This window comes from Lupinus angustifolius, unplaced genomic scaffold (genome assembly GCF_001865875.1).
Source record: "Lupinus angustifolius cultivar Tanjil unplaced genomic scaffold, LupAngTanjil_v1.0 Scaffold_50_72, whole genome shotgun sequence".
Lineage (NCBI taxonomy): Eukaryota > Viridiplantae > Streptophyta > Magnoliopsida > Fabales > Fabaceae > Lupinus > Lupinus angustifolius.
Window position 1 is genome coordinate 33,081 of NW_017722400.1, and position 19,118 is coordinate 52,198.

General features: G+C 31.9%; 4 protein-coding genes and 1 non-coding gene across 5 annotated transcripts; 1 reads left to right on the plus strand and 4 right to left on the minus strand.

Annotated features, from left to right (window-relative positions):
- Nucleotides 1-1,839: 1,839 nt before the first annotated feature.
- On the minus strand, nucleotides 1,840-3,162 carry LOC109338968. The gene is made up of 2 exons (XM_019576319.1): nucleotides 3,019-3,162; nucleotides 1,840-2,975 (listed from the first exon to the last, which is right to left on the minus strand). The coding sequence occupies exon 2, from the start codon at nucleotides 2,939-2,941 to the stop codon at nucleotides 2,036-2,038; it is 906 nt and encodes a 301-aa protein (XP_019431864.1). The 5' UTR covers nucleotides 2,942-2,975; nucleotides 3,019-3,162; the 3' UTR covers nucleotides 1,840-2,035.
- Nucleotides 3,163-5,859: 2,697 nt separating this feature from the next.
- TRNAP-UGG lies at nucleotides 5,860-5,931 on the minus strand. The gene has a single exon. It is a non-coding gene; the product is annotated as a tRNA-Pro (tRNA).
- A 2,041-nt stretch (nucleotides 5,932-7,972) lies between these two features.
- LOC109338972 (LIM domain-containing protein WLIM1-like) lies at nucleotides 7,973-10,360 on the plus strand. Its single transcript, XM_019576322.1, has 5 exons — nucleotides 7,973-8,107; nucleotides 9,381-9,477; nucleotides 9,576-9,619; nucleotides 9,711-9,800; nucleotides 9,956-10,360. The coding sequence occupies exons 1-5, from the start codon at nucleotides 7,973-7,975 to the stop codon at nucleotides 10,160-10,162; spliced, it is 573 nt and encodes a 190-aa protein (XP_019431867.1). The 3' UTR covers nucleotides 10,163-10,360.
- A 1,020-nt stretch (nucleotides 10,361-11,380) lies between these two features.
- On the minus strand, nucleotides 11,381-14,059 carry LOC109338969 (F-box protein At3g12350-like). Its single transcript, XM_019576320.1, has 2 exons — nucleotides 12,912-14,059; nucleotides 11,381-12,253 (listed from the first exon to the last, which is right to left on the minus strand). Exons 1-2 carry the CDS (start codon nucleotides 13,839-13,841, stop codon nucleotides 11,747-11,749), a joined length of 1,437 nt encoding a protein of 478 aa, XP_019431865.1. The 5' UTR covers nucleotides 13,842-14,059; the 3' UTR covers nucleotides 11,381-11,746.
- Nucleotides 14,060-16,985: 2,926 nt separating this feature from the next.
- Nucleotides 16,986-18,474, minus strand: LOC109338971. The gene has a single exon (XM_019576321.1). The coding sequence runs from the start codon at nucleotides 18,247-18,249 to the stop codon at nucleotides 17,182-17,184; it is 1,068 nt and encodes a 355-aa protein (XP_019431866.1). The 5' UTR covers nucleotides 18,250-18,474; the 3' UTR covers nucleotides 16,986-17,181.
- Nucleotides 18,475-19,118: the final 644 nt, after the last annotated feature.

The window sequence follows — 19,118 nt, forward strand, 5'->3', positions numbered from 1 at the left end:
CTATTGGAACAAAATCTGCATGACCGGCTAAATTAATTTAAGAAAAATGTTATTTTGACAAGCATGTGACAACTGAATAAAATTTAGATGGGATGTGACTATGTACTTACATACCTTATTAATGTGATTATGTAGACACAGCCAATCAAAATGTGATAATGTGTTTTTATTGTACTTTTAAGTGGAAAGATATTGTTGTCATATTCCCAATAATATTATAAATGACAATTTAGGTAACAGGATTTATTTATTTGATAAAATTGATAAATTTAATGAGATTGACTAACATCCTTAATAAGCATGTCACTTTTTTTTCTGCTTTATAGGGAATATGCTGGAGTAAAAGATATATGCATTAATAGTGTAAGAAATTTTACATTGTTACTTATCATATGTCATTTATATTTATTCTTGATTTTTAAATATAAGTAATATAAATGAATGATGTATAATATATTGATTGTATATAAATTTTTGCACTAACATTATATATGGCTCTAGGAATGTTAACGGTACCCATAGAAATTTCCCTCATACAATGTTCTGGTATATGGAATTGATAAAATTTCTTGGGGTCATTGACTTGGACTAGGTGGAGTCTGGTCAAGTTCATGTGAATGGGGATATATATGAATAAATAATTAGTCTGTTAATTCTATTTTAAGATGCATTATTAGTTCTTCCGATAAATATATTATAGTTGACGTGGATCGAACTTTGAATTTGTATGACACATGAGGATCCATTAATGAGACCCAATGAATATGTAATTTTCAATAGGATCTCATATTATTAGATAAACTTGTTATTAGTTGACTCTTAAATGGATGGGTAATTTACACTAAACCCTAAAAGAAACTAGGGAAAAAGGGCAAGAACTTGTCGATAAAGGGGATAACTAGTTGGATTTATAAGTCTTTTCCTATAATTACATAGAATTGAAACCAACTTTTGAAGAATTAAATATTAGCAAACATGATTTGGAAAATGTTTTATGACAACAAATATTTATTCAAGTTGGTGTAAGGGGTGTCCCAACTTCTATGATAGACAATTGAGATATGATGAACTTGGTCAAATCACTAGGATTCCAGGGCCAAGTAAGTAAGGCATGCCTTAGCATGTAAGATATGTTTATCCAAGACAAGTGCTTTAAGATAGGAGGATAACTCAACTTAAAAGATTAACTTATTAAGTAATAAAGTTTTATGACTTAAATTTATTATACTACCTAATGTAGGACCAGTAAGGATCTTATTGGACTACCTATGTGTCATGTCTGATCAACATGACCAAGTCATGTATTATTATTATATTAGAAGAGTTAGTGAATTAAGATCTCATAACAATTTTTGTGATCATTTGTTAGATATTTTAAATATCTCATTCAACAATTGTAACTCTAATCTTGAAATAAAATGGCAAATTCATGGTGCATGATGATTAAAAAAATGTGCCATGTAATTAATTTGTTAGACTAAAGTTCAGATCAACCAAATATAATTTCTTGAATTTTTTTTTTTACTTTTTTCAAATAAAGTTTTCTTAAACTGAGTCTCTAGAGCTGAGGATAAGTGACTAAATACATCCATGGATGTACATACCCTTTCAATAACCCAAATGATTTGTAAAAGTTTTGTATGCTCTTTACCAATTTAATAAGATTTTACCTAATAATAAATATCACACTTTATTTAATTTTATCATTAATTGTTATACTAACATAATTAAATATTTGACAAAACATCATTAAACTAATATATAGAGACAGAAAAATCTGACATAGAGGATCTTGATACATATATGACTTATATCTTCTCAAATTCATAAACAATTAACATGACATGGATTGCCATTGATTCCAATTAGCTCTAGTGTAATTTACATTCAGAACATGTAACGAGAAGGGTTGAATTTTCAACTCATCTCGACCACATCACCAACAAAATTAAGCATACACATATTTACATTAGCAAGAAAAAACATAAAATAGGAAAGAAAAAAAAAAGGGAATGAATAGCACATATAATAATCTTCACCAGCTTTTCTTATAGCCATGTTTTGCTGTAATAGATTTGTAATTTTTTGAAGCCTCAGGACTATGATCACTTGTTAGAGAAACTAACCCTTCAGTCTCAATCTTCTTCCCACTCCACCTTCTGATATAGTCTTTCTTCTTCATCCCTTCATTCACCACCATCTTCTTTTCACTAAACCCTCTAACATAATCTTTCTTCTTATTAGTATTCACTTCATTGGTCACCACCACCTTCTTAATTTCACTTAACCCTCTAATATGATCTTTTTTCTGCATAGATTTCCTTGGATTTAATGATGAGCTATCCTTCAATGTTGGGATTATATACCACAAAACACAAGTGCAAAGAGTAGCAAATGATCTTCCAAACATAGTCAACAACATCAAAATCAATATAATAACAATTGGCACGTAGAAATAGGGCTTCCACATATCCCATTTCTTCATATTCCAAGAGAAGTTCTTCGTAGATTCCTTTGCTTCAAGTTCCAACTTGGGTTGTTGTTTTATTTCTTCCACAATAGCAGCATTGGATTCAGTTGTAGACTTGTTCATTGACTCAGAAGGAGTTAAGTGTCTTGCTTTAATCACTCTCAGCTCTTCACTCCTATGTTGCTTATGATGATCCTTGTTCTTCACCTTGACCACTATAGGAACAAAATCATCCGTGTTGGAGTACACAAAGCGAACGAAAGATATATCATTAGGGTTCATCTCTGAGTAAATCTTCTGCCTTTTCTCATCAAGATCAGCAAGAAGTTCAGAAAACTTGTCTAGGCCACGTGTGGAGTAAGGGTTTTCATATTTTCTTTTGGATTTTCTTGGGCTAAAACCAGGGCTTACAAGTAATGGGTTATCATCATCTTCATGATGAAAAGTTCCACAAACAAAAGGTTTCAGCATTGGAAAAGATGGTTTTAGTTGCACCAGAGGTTTTTTGTTTTTTTGGCGAATTTTGGGAAGGAATGGTGGCTAGGTATTGAGGTTTAAAACAGACAAAGTGGACTCATAAGAAGGGATCAAGAGTGGAATCAAAACAATAGGATCATCAAACTTTAGATAAACTTGTATAAGGTAGTTTTAGCTTAACAAAAAAATCTCAAGTTGGAATATCTTAGAATACAATTTGGTTTAATTCTAATATAAATAACTTTATCATCATATAAAAGTTTAATTTAAAGTCAATCATATAGAAGTTTCTAAAGGGTATATTGATTTTGACTTATTAATTGTGAGGTGGAGATATATCTTGTTTAATTTTTTAGTCCTTCTTGTTGACCAAGTACTCTCAAATCTAAATGAAAACAAAAGAATATAGTGCCGTAGGAAATGAACTACTAATTATAAATGAAAAACGTACTATCAGTTGAATATTTTACTAAGAAGGTGTAGATCAAGTGATATAAAGCTCTAATAGATCCTTAAAAAGATCAAAATGTCAATGTTTCGATTCTTGTGTGCTATATTTGTTGGCAGAAATAAATGTACATCCTGGAAGAGAGTAGTTCTTTATCCATAAATTCAAATGATACATTTTGTAGTACCAAATAAAATCAGACAACATTTTACTTGGGGGAGGAGGGTATGAAATTAGCCTATCATTCATAAATATAGATTCTTCTAAAATGGTGCTTATATACTTCATGTATATCAACAATATCTTCTAGAAGGGACATGGTTTGAATATGAGGTCCGTAATTAGATTGCAATAAGGGTTAGTTGTCAGCAACAAAAATAATTGGAAATATTTGCTATAACGTGTAGAATTCATGATATATCTCTAATAGAATGATGTGGATCGATTATGTTGAAATTTTGGATTATAATGCAGATTAAAGAAAAAGGATATTTTGACTTAGATCCTCATGAATTAGTTTCATTTGTATAATAACTCATGTAAGAAAATGTCACCCTCAAACAAACAAACCACTATATTTTTTATGGTGTTAATTAGTTTAGTGAAATTGTCCTTTGAATTGATTTTATTGTTAAAAAGCGAGCAATCAAATATTAAAAGAGAATAAGGAAAATAAATATAACATAAAAAATTGTTAATGAGATCAACCAATTTACATTTATGTCTCCGAATGTATTAAACAACTATCACTATGTATTAAAGAATAAGAATTTGTGTTTGTAACTATGGTTGTTCTTGTCATTAAGGATTTACATAATACATAAATATATAGCTTTATTACACCTTATTCTTTTTACATTAGCCCAAATTTATAACTTGTATTATTATTTTCTAGAAAAAATTATCAATCCAGAAATATGAGTCAATCATATCTTAGAATCCAGAAAATGGAACTATAGTAGCATTTACCTTCAAACTTGACCCTTCATAACATTATTATGCTATTTTGTGTTCCTAATTCTCCACTATGTTGTTGTTGGATTGACTTGGTAATTTAAAACATGGGGTGTACAACGAGGAAAATCACATGATTGTGTGAACTAATTATTATTTCCTGCTAGTGACATGCTAACTTATTTTGTAGGCAAAACTTGGTGCTTTGATTAGTGATTGCAGCAGCCACAATGATGTCATGTGATAGAAAAATATTGTTAATGCCAAGTACCAACCTTGTTATATTATCTTCATGTGGTGGATGATAAGCATTGGCTATACTCAATTCATCATTTTTTATCAGTGAGTTTCTGATTACTGAAAATTCCAAGCATGTATAATGTCATCAGCCTTTGGGTGATTTACCATGGCTAAGGGTTGTCTAAGTTAGAAAATGATTAATTATTTTATACCCAACTATGAACTAGTATATTTTTTGTAATGGAGATGCAAATACTTGTTTTTTTTTTCTGTATTTTAAATAGGAAAAATATTATTTTATTATATATAAAAGGAAAAAATGCCATACCATATTATCATTTTATTTTTATTTTTATAGTACTTATTTCTTCATTAATAAATATCATCTTACTCACTCAAGTATATTGTCATACATACTTCAACACTGCATGTCCTCTCATACATTTGGAGTGTGAAACTTGTAGTGTTGCAAGTGGCCTAATTTCGTAAATATCATAATTATAATAGGTGGTCCTAACTTATATTATCTCTATTATAACTAAGACTCAGAATCAAGATAATAAGGTCAAACAAAGGAAAAAAAATAATACTTTTTATTTATTTTATATAGTGATAAGGAATATGAAATTAATAAAGAGAAAATAGTTTATACATGGATAATATTTTATTTTTATACATTATCTCACATTCAAGTTTTAATTATAATTAGTGATAATATGTTAAGTGTTATAAATATGAGTGATAAGGATCTTGACAAAAATATTTTATTTCAACCTGCAGAAAGTTGATAAATATGGGAGACATAAAATTGGATGTATGTTGGAGGCAGTACATTATTTATCTAGATCCCTCATCCCGTGATAGTTGGTTCACAAGCAGTTTCTTTTTCTTTCATAATAAAGGTACTTTTTGTTCATGCAATCACTATTTACTATGATTTTCTCTCTATTATTTCCATGGTGAAAGAGGGGCTAGGCCCAAAAACAAAGAAAGACACTTGATATTAAGATGTTAACTAAGAGTTTCGGTAACCATCCCAAAACTTTGAAAACCTTGATAATTCATACATTTGTGAGTATTTATAGTCAATGTGGTTACATTTGCTGTCACGATACTGTTTCAGCAACTCTCAAAATGTTGACATATATGTAGTTGTCGGACCCAGAAATAAATGAGAAGAGAGTGGTGACAACAACAGGATAATATTCTGAAATCATTCAGGAGCATCATCAGTATAAATTGGAAGATCTGAAATAAAAACATAAAAAATGGGGCATTCCGAGAATCGAACTCGGGACCTCTCGCACCCAAAGCGAGAATCATACCACTAGACCAAATGCCCTTGCTGTGTAAACATTAGCTTTAATATTAATAGAGATGATGCAAAGATTGATTAACACAAGCCCTCATCATAATTGGAGTGTTTTGCAAAATTGCAATAAGCACGTCAGTGAAACAAAGACTTTGACATTTGTGGAGAGACGTATCATGTAAAGATAATTAACAAAATTTTAACAATATATTAAAATTTTATTTTTAATTGAAGTTTCGTCCTAAATAATATCATAAAAATATAAATACATTTTGATGAAGCTTTCTCATCACATACAACCTATATGATACATACCTCATTATTGTAGTTGTAGGTTTGTGCCAAATTAGCATGGTTGATCCTCATCAGTCAATTCATTGAATTATGTTAATGATTGAATTATATATTGAAAATAATAACAGTTATAAATTTATTGGAAAATATAAAATTTAATTGGTATGTGATTTAATCAGTGAATCTTTATTGAACCATTGTACCACTACATCATTACAAGCCGATATAATATTAATATTAATGTAACATTTATTTTTCCTTTAAACTTCCTATAAATATAGTAATCTCATGGTTTTTCTTCATATCAAAACGGGAAAATATACTTTTTTTTTCATATAATTTATTAAAGGAGATATGGATGTTATGTAATAGTAAGAAAATAATTCCATAGATTGTAAGTGGAAGAATTGCTTAAATTTTATTCATTTTTGTAACTCAAGAAATCATGTGTTAGTATTTGATAGGTGGGATTAGAGAATGAAAGCAGATAGATGTTGGGTGATATGGGGCTTGAATACAATTATCTGACCCTAATTTATATATCATTTTCTGTCTACCTACTTAAATTTAGACGTATAAATATTAATATATTATTTTTGTAAAATAAAATTAAAGTAAAGTATTATTTTTTATTTATTGCCAAACTCAAATAAACTAAAAGAATGTGGATGGATCTGCGTTGCTGGCAGTGACCATTTTGAAGACATGCGATCCCACTTTTACAAAGTGGCTTTCCATTGATATATGCATTGACTAAACCAAATTATATAATAAAATATACGATCTAACTAATAGTAAGTATTGAGATTAAAACTAAATAGTGTGTATAGGCATTTCGTGCCGGCCGGCGAATATTGTGTGATATTACATATTTAATTTTTATATATTTTATTTTTTTGAATTAGAATGTATTTATTGTCTTCGGTGTACTTTATATTTTTTTTTTGTGCTTATGACAATATTTAATTTAAGTGGGATATGTGGTTAATTAATTTATTGGTGGTGGTCGCTTAATATTATATAGTTTTTTTGTAAAAATTAAATAATGTGAAGGGCAAAATAGGAAATGAAAATTACACTATAGGGAAGTTATTTCAAGTTTTGGCTTTATATATAGTATAGATAGTATGTATTGATTGGCGGGGTCATTCTTTATACCTTTTATCTTACTTTATATAAATGTTAATGTTCCAAAAGCAAGCGTTTAAGGAAATAAATCACACTTTTCACCAACCAAATTACAAGGTACATTTTTCAATAAATGGTTCAACGTTTATTTGATTAAAAGTGAGATTCACTCCAATACCATATCATATACTTGAATGTGAAGGAAAAGCAAAGTTTACAAATTTTTAATTTATTTAATTTAAATATAATTACAAATCTAAACCCTTACAATTTTTTTGGTTAGTACATGCTTGTCGTATTATATGTTAGATTTAGTCATTTATATCAATAGTAGTAAACTAGAGAAAAACTTTTACTAAGATCAGAAATAATAAAATATTGACAATATAATAAAAAATTAATTGTAATATTTTAAATAACTATTTTAGATAACAAAAATCAATAATTTATTTGTCTCAAATATGATGGATTAGATGTGTTTCCAAATCCAATTTTCTCTTTTTGAGCGGACAAATATAATAAAATAATAATATTAGAGGAGTGAGGAGTGAGGAGTGTGTAGTTAGGTGCATAAACTTGTATCAAGATTGACAATGACATTATAATTGTTAGGAAGTCTTGTATCATATCCTGTTTGTTTTGCAGCACTATGGCATTTGCAGGAACAACCCAAAAATGTATGGCTTGTGACAAAACAGTTTATCTGGTTGATAAGTTGACTGCAGATAACAGAGTCTACCACAAAGCTTGCTTCAAGTGCCACCACTGCAGAGGAACTCTTAAGGTCTTTTTCTCTCTACACTCTTAATTCTTATTCATTTTATTTGTCATTTCAAGCTTGTAGCATTAGATCTGGTGTGTGCACTTGGTTGGTAAATGAATATGTGTAAATGTGTTTGCCCTTTGTTTAATTAGTCTGCACTTTCATGATCAATATGAGAATCTATCTTCTCATATCATTTTTACGTGATCATGTGAAGGAGAAAGATAAATACAATGCTCCTAATAAGTTTCACAAATTTTGAGTGAATAAAAAATATAAACTTTTTTTGCCTCACATGATCATATGACAAAAAAGATAGAAAAGGGTCCCTTCCTAGTGAATATTATTTATAGGAGATTCCAATCAAGGGTTAAATTGTTCTTGTATGGGTACGGTCTATAAGTCTAGACATTATATGATTTTTAACTAATTCACTTCAACATAGTGATTTCAATTGCAGGTTGCATTATATGATGTGATTATATTACTGTGGTCGTAGTGATTGTTGTAACCGTATCACATTGCAATTGCAGTATGACATTAAATCACAATGATGTGATTACATCGGGCTACATCGCAACCGCGTGAGACCACATCAAATTAAAAAATATTTTTTAATTACAAAATAATTCTCACCATAATGGCCAAATCTGCATTACAATTGCAGTAACCGTAACGGTTACAACAGTCACGATCGCTACCATAATTTAAAACAATATGATTTCTGTATGATGAGACTTTTTTTCATACTTGAAATACCCAACAAATTCTTTGTTTTGGATCATTTTTGGTTTGTGTGTAGTCCTAAATTTTGTTGTCAAAATTTTAGACAACAAACATATAATAATACAACCTATTTGCCTTATGCTTTGTTTAAGAGTGGGGTTTTGGAGGGGAAGAGAAGAGATAGCTTTTCAAAGCCCTCTTCCCCGTGTTTGGGAGGTGGATCAAGGAGAGGGGAAGGTTTTGGAGTGCTTTTCAAACCTTCCATGTGTCTATTTTTAAAATCCCCAAATTTGGGGTTTTTTGAGACAAAATATCAAAATAACTAAATATGGAAATATGTTTAGTAATAATATATAATTACATATTATTGTCCATTTGTCATTGTTAATTACATTTTTAAGGGAAAATAAAAAATATTCTTACATTATCATTAGTTTATTGTCTTATTCCTCCCCTTCCTAACCCTTCTAATCTCTCTCCTTCCCTTTCCCTCCTAACTCCCAAACACAGGTTAAGGTTTGTTTTTTTTCATGATAAGAAATTTGCTGACAAATGAATGTATCTGCAGCTTGGTAATTACAACTCTTTCGAGGGAGTTCTTTACTGCAGGCCACACTATGACCAAACAATCAAAAGAACTGGTAGCCTTGACAAGAGCTTTGAAGGTAACAAAGGATCAAGAATTGAATTGAATTGAATAATTAAATATCCCAATACCATTTTCTTCTCATTAACTCAAACATGCTTCTTTTTGCCTAATTAGGGACACCAAAAGTGGCCAAGCCAGAAAAACCCAGTGACATTAAGGTAATAAATATACTAAATCTAGGTGTTAGCATTCCACAACAGAACAATCACTTTTCTAACATTTATCTAATTTTTGAGATGTTTTAATCAGAAACCTGCATCAGTCAAAGTCTCAAGTATGTTTGGTGGAACAAGGGATAAATGTTCTGGTTGCCAGAAAACTGTGTATCCCACTGAGAAGGTAACAATAACACCATAAGTCCATCAACACATGTTAATGCCAAAATTGATAATTACAAAGCATTTCTTTGCATACAATTCTTTACCCTTTATCTAATAGAAACACTTCATGATGAGTATAATACTCTTTATATTTTGTGATGACTGATGACACAGGTTACAGTGAATGGAACTCCATACCATAAGATTTGCTTCAAATGCAGCTATGGAGGATGTGTTATCAGTCCTTCAAACTACATTGCTCATGAGGGAAAACTCTACTGCAAGCACCACCATATTCAACTGATCAAGGAGAAGGGAAATTTAAGCAAACTTGAAGGTGGCAAAGAGAAGAATGCAGTGGATGAGAAAATTGATGCTTAAGTTGCAGCTGAGACATGATGCTTGAAAAAAGAGTTTTGAGAGTCTGACAATTTTTGCCTTTCTCAAATTCCATATTACTGCACAATAAGCTTTTGCTACCATTCCTGCTTTACTATTACTTAGAGTCTGGGAAGTCTTTACCTGGAATAAATATGGTATTCCATTTTTTTCTTAGTTGAAGTGTGTGGATCTTGGTCACTTTGTGTTCTGTTGTTGCTAGTTTGTGAATTAAATGAGACAGCAAGAGCATTATTTTCATAAAGTGTCATTGAGAAGTTCATGCTACAACACTTCTTAAAACAACTTACGTGATTGAGTTTATACAAACTTTCCTAGGAGATAACATATGGTATTCCTAGCTATTGCCTAATGATGGGGGTAGAATAAACGGAAGATATAAATAAATGTTTCACTTAGCTATCAATTCTAGGAAAATCTAATAATTTATATTTACTTATTAATTTACACCATTAAAAACGTATTCTTGGAGTAAATGAATCAGTTCCCTAAATAAATATGTCTAGGTATAAAAATATGGTCTTGATATTCAACATTATAGAAATAAACTTTTTCCCTTCCTGCTACCCAGACACACAAAGTTCTTTCAAGTATACAAAAATGCAATCAACTTTATATTTCTTCTCAATCTAATATTGAAATGTCCTTCCTCCGAACCCATGAGAGGGGCACGAATGAGAATTTTTTTTCAGACTAGTTAAAAGCAAGAACATGAAAGTTCCAACAAAAATAGTGAGAGGCTAGGTTCAAGAGAACAAAAATATTAAAGTCAAAAAAATGGAAAACAATATGTTCAATTCTTGGGGTGAAGGTAAGAACATCTCTATTGGAAAATGTCAAGTTAATTCATATTTGGATCCTCCGTAATATTTTATATTTTAATACATATTTTCACTAATTAAGAATATTATATATTTTTTTACCATAATAACAAATATCATTTTTATTCTTAGTTTGATTTCACGACCTATTTCATAATCTACCACACAGTTTCTCTCTCCTCCTTCCCCTAGGATCCACATCTTTTAATAAAAATAACCTGAAAAATGTTCTTATAGAAAACTTTGACAATAGCAAATGATGGAAGAATGTTCTTAATTTCAATAAGAATGATGGAAGAATGAGCCATTGGAGATGCTATAAGAGACTATAGAAGTAAATAAATCAAAACATTTGCACGTTACACCAAACTGTTTCTGTGCTATTTTCAGTCTGCATTTATTCAAAAAACAATTTAGTTGGTGCATTCCAAAAGTGTATGAGAAACTGTCACCTGAAGTAACAGTCCTGTATATAATTATATAAGTAAACATCTGAACTAATAAAGGTAATGTGATACAAACTTCATTTCAAAGGAAGTCATGTGTAAAGCAGTATCAGTGAAAGTTCAAGCAATAAAACAGTGACTGCTTGATACTTTCTGCCTAAAACACTGTAAAGAAAGTAGCATTGAAACATAAACTACCTTCACAATAATTTTCACAGCTAACAATACACTAAGCCACAAGATACATGTGGTATCCCGCTAGATTATTGATCTATAAATAAAGAATGAGAATACATGAATCACTCGCCAGAAGGATTTATTGTATCCAGAATATAACCATCTTGGATGATATGCTTCATGTCTATGACAAAATTGTCACGAATGAATCCGAATCCAAAAGTGCCATTCTGGTACTGCCAAATCCTTCCTTCTGCACACCTTGGATTTATTGCCAGGTCTGATATAACTAAATCATAACTTGAGCTGATGTGAAGAATTCGATGTACCACTTCATTTTCTGACAAATGGAGCTGCCGAATTTGATTTACCACTTCATCATCTGAGAAAGGGAACTGCTCGTGATTTTCATCGTCTGGTTGGAGTGGTTGAAGATGAATCCTATTGTCATACAACGATTCTTCCTCCAGAGAAAATGGAGATTCCAGAAATGCAGCCTTAGATGTCCAGAAAATGGGTGCATAACTGGAAAAGTGTTCTGGATAATCCCCAACTAGTCGGCAGGAAATTCCCCCAATGTCATCATATGCCACAAGGTAAAACGCTAAAGTCAAGTCATCACATATTCCCTGCAACAATGATAGCAAAGAGTTCATCATACAGTCATACAAAGAGCTCCATCACTATTCATCTTTAAAATCACCATTGACTTAAAAGAAAAGGGTAATTGTGCAGTAGGTCCATGGTTCACTTAAAATGCAACCAGTAGATACATATGGTTTCCTGATCTACATTGGCGCAGAAATCAATAATGATAAATCATCTCTGCAACATTGTCCACACTACCTAATTAAGATATCCCAAAAGATCAAATTTTCTAACCCTTCTTAACAAACTAGCTATTTCCATATTGGCAAAAGGATCATGATTCTTTTGCTCTTTCGGTCTTTCTCTCATCTTTTAACATTATTCTTTTTGTACATTAATTATTCAACTAGCTACAATCTACAATAACAACAACGAAGCCTTTTCCCACTAGATGGGTCGTCATGTCAAACAATACAATAATGTCTTGTTTTGTAAATCATGTTTGTAGACAAACCATTTACATCTAAATCTGTCTTAATGGTCTTGTCTACAGTTTTCTTGGTCTCTTAATACCTATCGTGATCGTGCTATCCTCTAAATAATCTACTACCCTTACTCTGTCCTTTACAATGTTTTCTACACGCACCATGGTATATAAGTTCTATGACATGATTGAGTATAAAAAGAGCAAGGAAAAACCTTCCATAGGCCTTGTAAAGGACGCGATGGTGTCGGCGAGAAATTCACAATTTTGACAAAATGTTCAGGATCCAATTTCCTCCTAGCCAATCTCTCCTTCTCCTTCCTCCTCTGCTTCCTCGATTTATCGCTTCCAGGACTAGTCCTATTCGCGAACCGCTGATAAATCTCAGTCACTACCCGATCTGGCAAGCTCCCTGATGATTCAATCCCAATTACATCCTCTCCGGCACCATAATCATCACCTCCGCCAAAGTTAGCTCCACTTGAGCTTCTCCTAAATCCATGCCTCATGTTCTCTTTAAATTTGGAACAAGCAATGTTCAAATTCTCCTCCACAACAAAGTGAGTTTTTCCTATAAAACTAACATTGACCGGAATCAATTCATTCTCAGAAACTCCACACCCGAATTCGAACAATTCCGAATTCAAATCAGCACGGCCGGACGGATCAATAAATTTAACAACCCGACCTTCCGATGACAAACTCATCCATAAAAAAGGGGATTTAATGACTTCATAGGTTCCAGTTTTCGACGGCGAAACCCTAGAACCTGATAAAAACGAAGGGCCCCACTCAAAGAATACCAATGACGGTGTTACTGCGGCGGTTTTTCCTTCGCTGCCGCTTCGGCGCCAAAAACCGATAAGATTATCCCAACCATGTAGGGTTCTATAGAGAAGCTTATACGTAATTTCACCTTTGATCCATTTATTGATATGTGTCTTCGGGCCCCACCTACGGTGACACAACGTGAACCAAAGCTTGGTGTCGTTTTGACATAGAGAAGCGAAGCGTTTTGAGATGCAAGCGAAGTTTGCAATGTCTGAAGGGTTAAGGAAGGAGAGTATGGTAATTTGAACATCTTCAGGGAATTCGGTGAAGGAGAGTGATGAAACGATGTCGTTTGAATGTTTCTGATTTGCCATTAGTTCTTTTTGTAGTTGGATTGGGTGAAAGAGATGAGAAATTGGAAAGGGTAGATATCGAGTTTGAGTTTGAGGGAAGATTCTTTGAAGAGAAAGGGAATGATTCTGTTGATGGGTTAAACTGCAGCAGCATATGCGTTACTGTTGTTGGTGAACCAAACCGAATCAGTTGGTGGTTGTAATTTTAAAACGACAACCAAAAGCGTCACGTATGGAATAATGTCACTGCGTTTCATTCTAGATTCGTTTAAGGCAGGGATCATATAACAGCCCCAGCCCAGGGCCCATAGGTATCACTTCATTAACTTGGTCATTATATATCCTAGAGGGTGGAAAGAAGGGTTACACATCAGCGTGCCACAGTTTGTGTCACTCCATATGTCGTAAGCTTGTGATTAATCATAAAAATATATTTAAGTTATAATTTAATCATTAAATAAACATATAGTACATAGAGTGTCATAAACTGTGAGACAACATATATACTTCCGGAAAGAAGTTAATGAGTTTAAGAGAGGTTGAACTATGTCGCATGTAAGAGTGTGATATTGGGATGTTAATCTGTTTGAAAAAATGTCAAAATATATGTATAGTATTTTTAAAGGTTTGATTGTTAGTCTATTTAAAGGTTTGTGATACTATAAAATCTTGAAATATATCAATATACTTACATTTAAATAGACTAATGTGAGTATGTTTAACTAAACTCTTCTAACTCTAATAATGAAATTATATGCTTTGGTACATTTTTTATAATAATATTTTTTATATTAAAATATTATAATATAAATAAATATTATTATATAATTAAATAGATCGGCACATCAATGAGTGTTGGTTGAAGTGGTACATGTTTGATTCTCTTTAAGCAAAGTCTTGGGTTCGAGTCTTGTGGATGAAAAATACATGCTGAGAGAGTTAGCACTACATACTTGTAGATATTTCCGGCTCGGACAAAATTATCTCTAGTGCGAGCATACCTATGGGAAACAAAAAAAAATAGGTCGGTCTTTTAGATGTGTACCAGAAAAATGACTTAAAGTCTAATGTTTTAAGTTAAATAAGCTTTTTAAAAAGTCTCACCTATTTTATTTATGAAGAAAAAGTCTCACTTAATCTAGTATGTTATAGGTTGAGTGAAAAAGGCTCTCATTTGTTTCACCCTTATATATACTATATAGTAGGAACAAGGATCATATGTCTTAAAAATTTATATCTTTGTGTCCCAAACTAATCACATTTCATCAAGTAATATAAAAAAATTATTTTTATTTTATAATTTTTCTTTTTAATTAGATGTTACTTTTTATTTGAGAGATACATGATTGGAACATCAAAATGGAACATGTGATTTGCATTGAAAGAGCATAAAAGGGAGATACCCAACTAGTTTAGTTAGTCAACTTTGGGTCACAAGTTGACTTTCGGCTAGGTTTAAAAGGCTTGACTTATATTCCAAATCCCAATACTAAAATGTATGGAACCTCTGTGTGACACTCCATTATCTATGAGCATGTGATTAGTCAGAAAAAATATATTTAAGTTAAAATTTAATTATTAAATATTTTTCTAATCAATAATAAGCTCATGGTATATGGAGTGGTTCAAAGCGTGGGACAACAAATGTGCTCTCCTATATAAGCAATAGGTTTATTCTGACCGGTTCCACAAAATTTATAAAATAACAATAGCATTGACTTCTATTAATTAAATTTAGTATGAGCATTTGATATTGATATTTTACTCATCAGTTCATACTTCAAATTTAGACACCACCAACAATAAAAAAAAAGTAACAACAATTACAGAAGGAAACACAAAAACAAAAATGGAGCAAAGGAAGGAACATAAAACAAGCAATAAGAATAGCAACATTAAAAACTACAAGAATAAAAATAAATTTTTTTTTGCCTTCAATGATGACATTTAAACCTCATTTGAACAGTTTTTCATCTTTAAAATTAAAAAATCGTGTAACCATAAAATAGGTCGGGCCAGCCCAAATCCAAAACGGACTAAAAATGTTCGGATTTAATACTTGTTATAATTTTGTTTGTTAGACCCTTATATTTTGTAAGCTTATTCGGCCAGGTACATTTAATCAGATAATAATTGACATAAAGTGAAAAATCAGGAGACTATTTTATTTTTTAAGTTTCAGAACATGAATTCATCATAGATTCCTCTTTGAAAAATGACACATATATTTCAGTTAACATATGTGAAAGATTGACATAAATGTTAAAGGTAGGAAGTCTTCCCCCAAAAATTATTCACATGACTAATGTTTTTACAAATCATTAACACTGTGAAGAGTCCATAAATAACTTCTAGTGCTATAAGAGAAATTCCTGGTTAAGAACTTTCTACTTTAGCATAAAATTAGATTTCAAAATTAAGCAAATCGTATTAGAAATGCACGTATCTTAGTTAATTATACTTTTGCTATGTCAAATGTTGGTTTACATGTACAAGTTAGGAAAACTCTACAGGAAGAATATATATTATATACTGAGTTACATTGAATTGGATTACATGTTCTCCAAGCACAATGAATAAAAAGTTCAATTGGATCGTGTTTAAGTACTTATAAACATGCCTTTCCAAGTTTTGAATTCAACTACATAGTACATACACCAGCTTTCAAATAAAATAAAACACAAAGAAACAGATTGTGAATCTCAATAAAAGAGGACCTACTATTTTTAAATCTTCAAATATCTGCAGTATCTGATCTAGACCTTCTTAAAAGTCTACCTAACCAACCCTTGCAACCTTTCAGGACAAGGATACACTCTCCTCTGCAATAATCCTTCTTCTGTTCCCTCAAATCAACATCTGGTATACTATAACACCCTTTAGCCTCTCAAAAATCTCATTCAAACACTTGAAGAATGTATCAAATCTTTTCACTCACTAACGCATATAAACTTGATAAACGGTTCTCTTCGGTACCGATAAGTAGGACATGGTACAAAAGGTCTAAAAAGTTATGCTGACCACCTACTTTCTTATGCAAACAACTTTAAATGTGTGAATGCTTAGTTGCAATAGTATAAGACTATGAGAAATTAAGCTGAGATATATTGTAATCAAGTGCATATAAAATATTTTATAGAACTTTGTAATATAATAAACAGCTTGGCAATTAATACATATTGTAAACTAACACAAGCCATTCCAGACATTTCAGTAAAAGAGACTCACAAAACTATATATACTTTATCCCTAATACTATAATAACATATATACATATATGTATGACCACTAAGATTAAGGTGCTTAACACTATAGTCTAGAACTACGTATAATACTGATTTGTTTTTCAAACATTGCAATTTCATTGAGAAGTTTCTCTGAAACGAGTATGGAACCTCCATGTGAAGAGATAGTCCCTGGATTCACAAGGCAACCTTAAAACATCACAGAAAGCATTGATTGATACCTTCTTCTTCTGATCAGTTTCCCATTCAATCCTCACCCAGCATGAAAACCCATTTGATGAAATTGGTATAACACTTGAATCACAAAGATTTAGTGCAACCTCCCCACTGATCCTTTTGCTACATTGAACAGCCTTTCCACCAGCACCACCACTAGCCATAGACTCAAGCCATGCACATTCTGGTTGACCCACCATCTCCTTGTATGCAGAATTTGCCATCCTGACTCGGTTGTTTGAGTCTGATATCACAGCTGGCAAAGCCTCACACTCAACCTCAACCTCAACCTCATGTTTTGTTTTGGCTTTCACTGCAGATTCTGGTGCCAAGGTTGAATCTTCAGTAATGCAACCAACATTTATGCATGAACCAATGGGTCTTATAGGTTGAGGTGCTATAACTTTGTTGCCTATAACACCAGCTGGTCTTTGAAGTTGTTGCAAGAAATCCCTCTCTTCTGGAATATTTCCAGCTTTGGTGTTCAAATAAATAGCAACAACCTCTTCAGATGAGTCAAATTTGGGTGCAGGACATTGTTCAGGTGTGCATGGAAGAAGAGGAAGTGTCACCAAATTTTGATTTGTGACACTCTTAAGCATTCCAAGGCCATGGTTAGGTGGTGGAAAATGGGGTTGTGGAAGAGGATGAAAAGTTTGAAAGCAAAGGTTCTTTGGTGGAGAAGTTACATGACAAGGGGGACAAAGCCCTAGGACATGAGTTTTATGTCTTTTGAACGAAGAGGGTAGTGATAATGGAACTCTACCTCTCTTTCTTGTCCTAGTGGGCCTAGCTTGAAGTTGTGACCATAGGGTCCTAAGGTAAGGAGAGGAGTTGATTTTTTGTGAGGTGGATCCTTCATTAATGGAAGTTGAGGATGTTTCTGGTTTTGGAGCTATAGGCCTGTACCTTGACATGATTTCTGCTGTTTTTGATGGATTAGGATAAGGACTTAAGGTCTTGATCATGGTTGCTTTTCTTTGATTTCTTGCACACAAAAAAAGAACAATGCACTTAGTGCAATGGGACAAAGGGTGATGAGGGTGTATAGGTTTGTGGAAATGGCATAAGGGGAAGAGTTATAAAGGAGGAGGTGAAATGGTGAGAGGAGCCAAGCGTTGGAAAGGAGAGTGTGACTGGTGTCTGTGTTTGAAGGGTTTATGTTGTGGAGATGTGTCTTTTGTTTGTGAGAGATTTATAGTATGTTTGTGAATTGGCTTTTATAAGCCTTACAAGGAAAGAGAAAGACTAAATTATACAACACACTTGTAAGATGGAAGATAGTTTTGAGTTTTTCTTTTTTCTTCTTTCCATTCTAAAATTTAAGTAGTAGTTAGATTTTTAGATTGAGTTAGATTTTAGAGAAAAATAAAATAAAAAACTTTAAAATTATTTCAAAAATGTATTTCAAAAATTATTTTAAAATTATCTCTAATACACGGAAATTTTATAAGTGGTATAGAAAAAATTGGTTGTCCTTATTTTAATTATTTTTTGATAAAATAATATTAAAAAAATATAGTATCTCAACCGGTCTAAATGTACTATTATATGTTGAGAATTAGCCAATTAGAGTAAGGCAACATGATGAAATAAGAGAGGAGAAAGTGACACTTGTAATTGTACGGTGGGGACGTGTTAGCATGGCAGAATCTATGAGGCTTGGATGGAAGGAGTGGGTCCATGCATGCTTACACAGAGCAATATCATTGGTTAAGAACAGTTGTAAATTGGTAATTTGGACAGATTTTTATTTTTAAACATATTAGTTTATTTGAATAGTCTGAAATCAACTTACGATTTATTTTTCTAAATAATAATAAACTACTGACTAAGT

What these genes read in the sequence shown, in the direction of transcription:
- LOC109338969 (XM_019576320.1), bottom strand. Translation starts at nt 13,841, where the DNA reads ATGGCAAATCAGAAACATTCAAACGACATCGTTTCATCACTCTCCTTC. An exon ending in CTTTACAAGGCCTATGGAAG is followed by an intron (nt 12,254 to 12,911) that starts GTTTTTCCTTGC and finishes TCATTGTTGCAG; the next exon opens with GGAATATGTGATGACTTGAC.
- LOC109338972 (XM_019576322.1), top strand. Translation starts at nt 7,973, where the DNA reads ATGGCATTTGCAGGAACAACCCAAAAATGTATGGCTTGTGACAAAACA. An exon ending in CCTTGACAAGAGCTTTGAAG is followed by an intron (nt 9,478 to 9,575) that starts GTAACAAAGGAT and finishes TTGCCTAATTAG; the next exon opens with GGACACCAAAAGTGGCCAAG. An exon ending in CTGTGTATCCCACTGAGAAG is followed by an intron (nt 9,801 to 9,955) that starts GTAACAATAACA and finishes CTGATGACACAG; the next exon opens with GTTACAGTGAATGGAACTCC.
- LOC109338968 (XM_019576319.1), bottom strand. Translation starts at nt 2,941, where the DNA reads ATGCTGAAACCTTTTGTTTGTGGAACTTTTCATCATGAAGATGATGAT.
- LOC109338971 (XM_019576321.1), bottom strand. Translation starts at nt 18,249, where the DNA reads ATGATCAAGACCTTAAGTCCTTATCCTAATCCATCAAAAACAGCAGAA.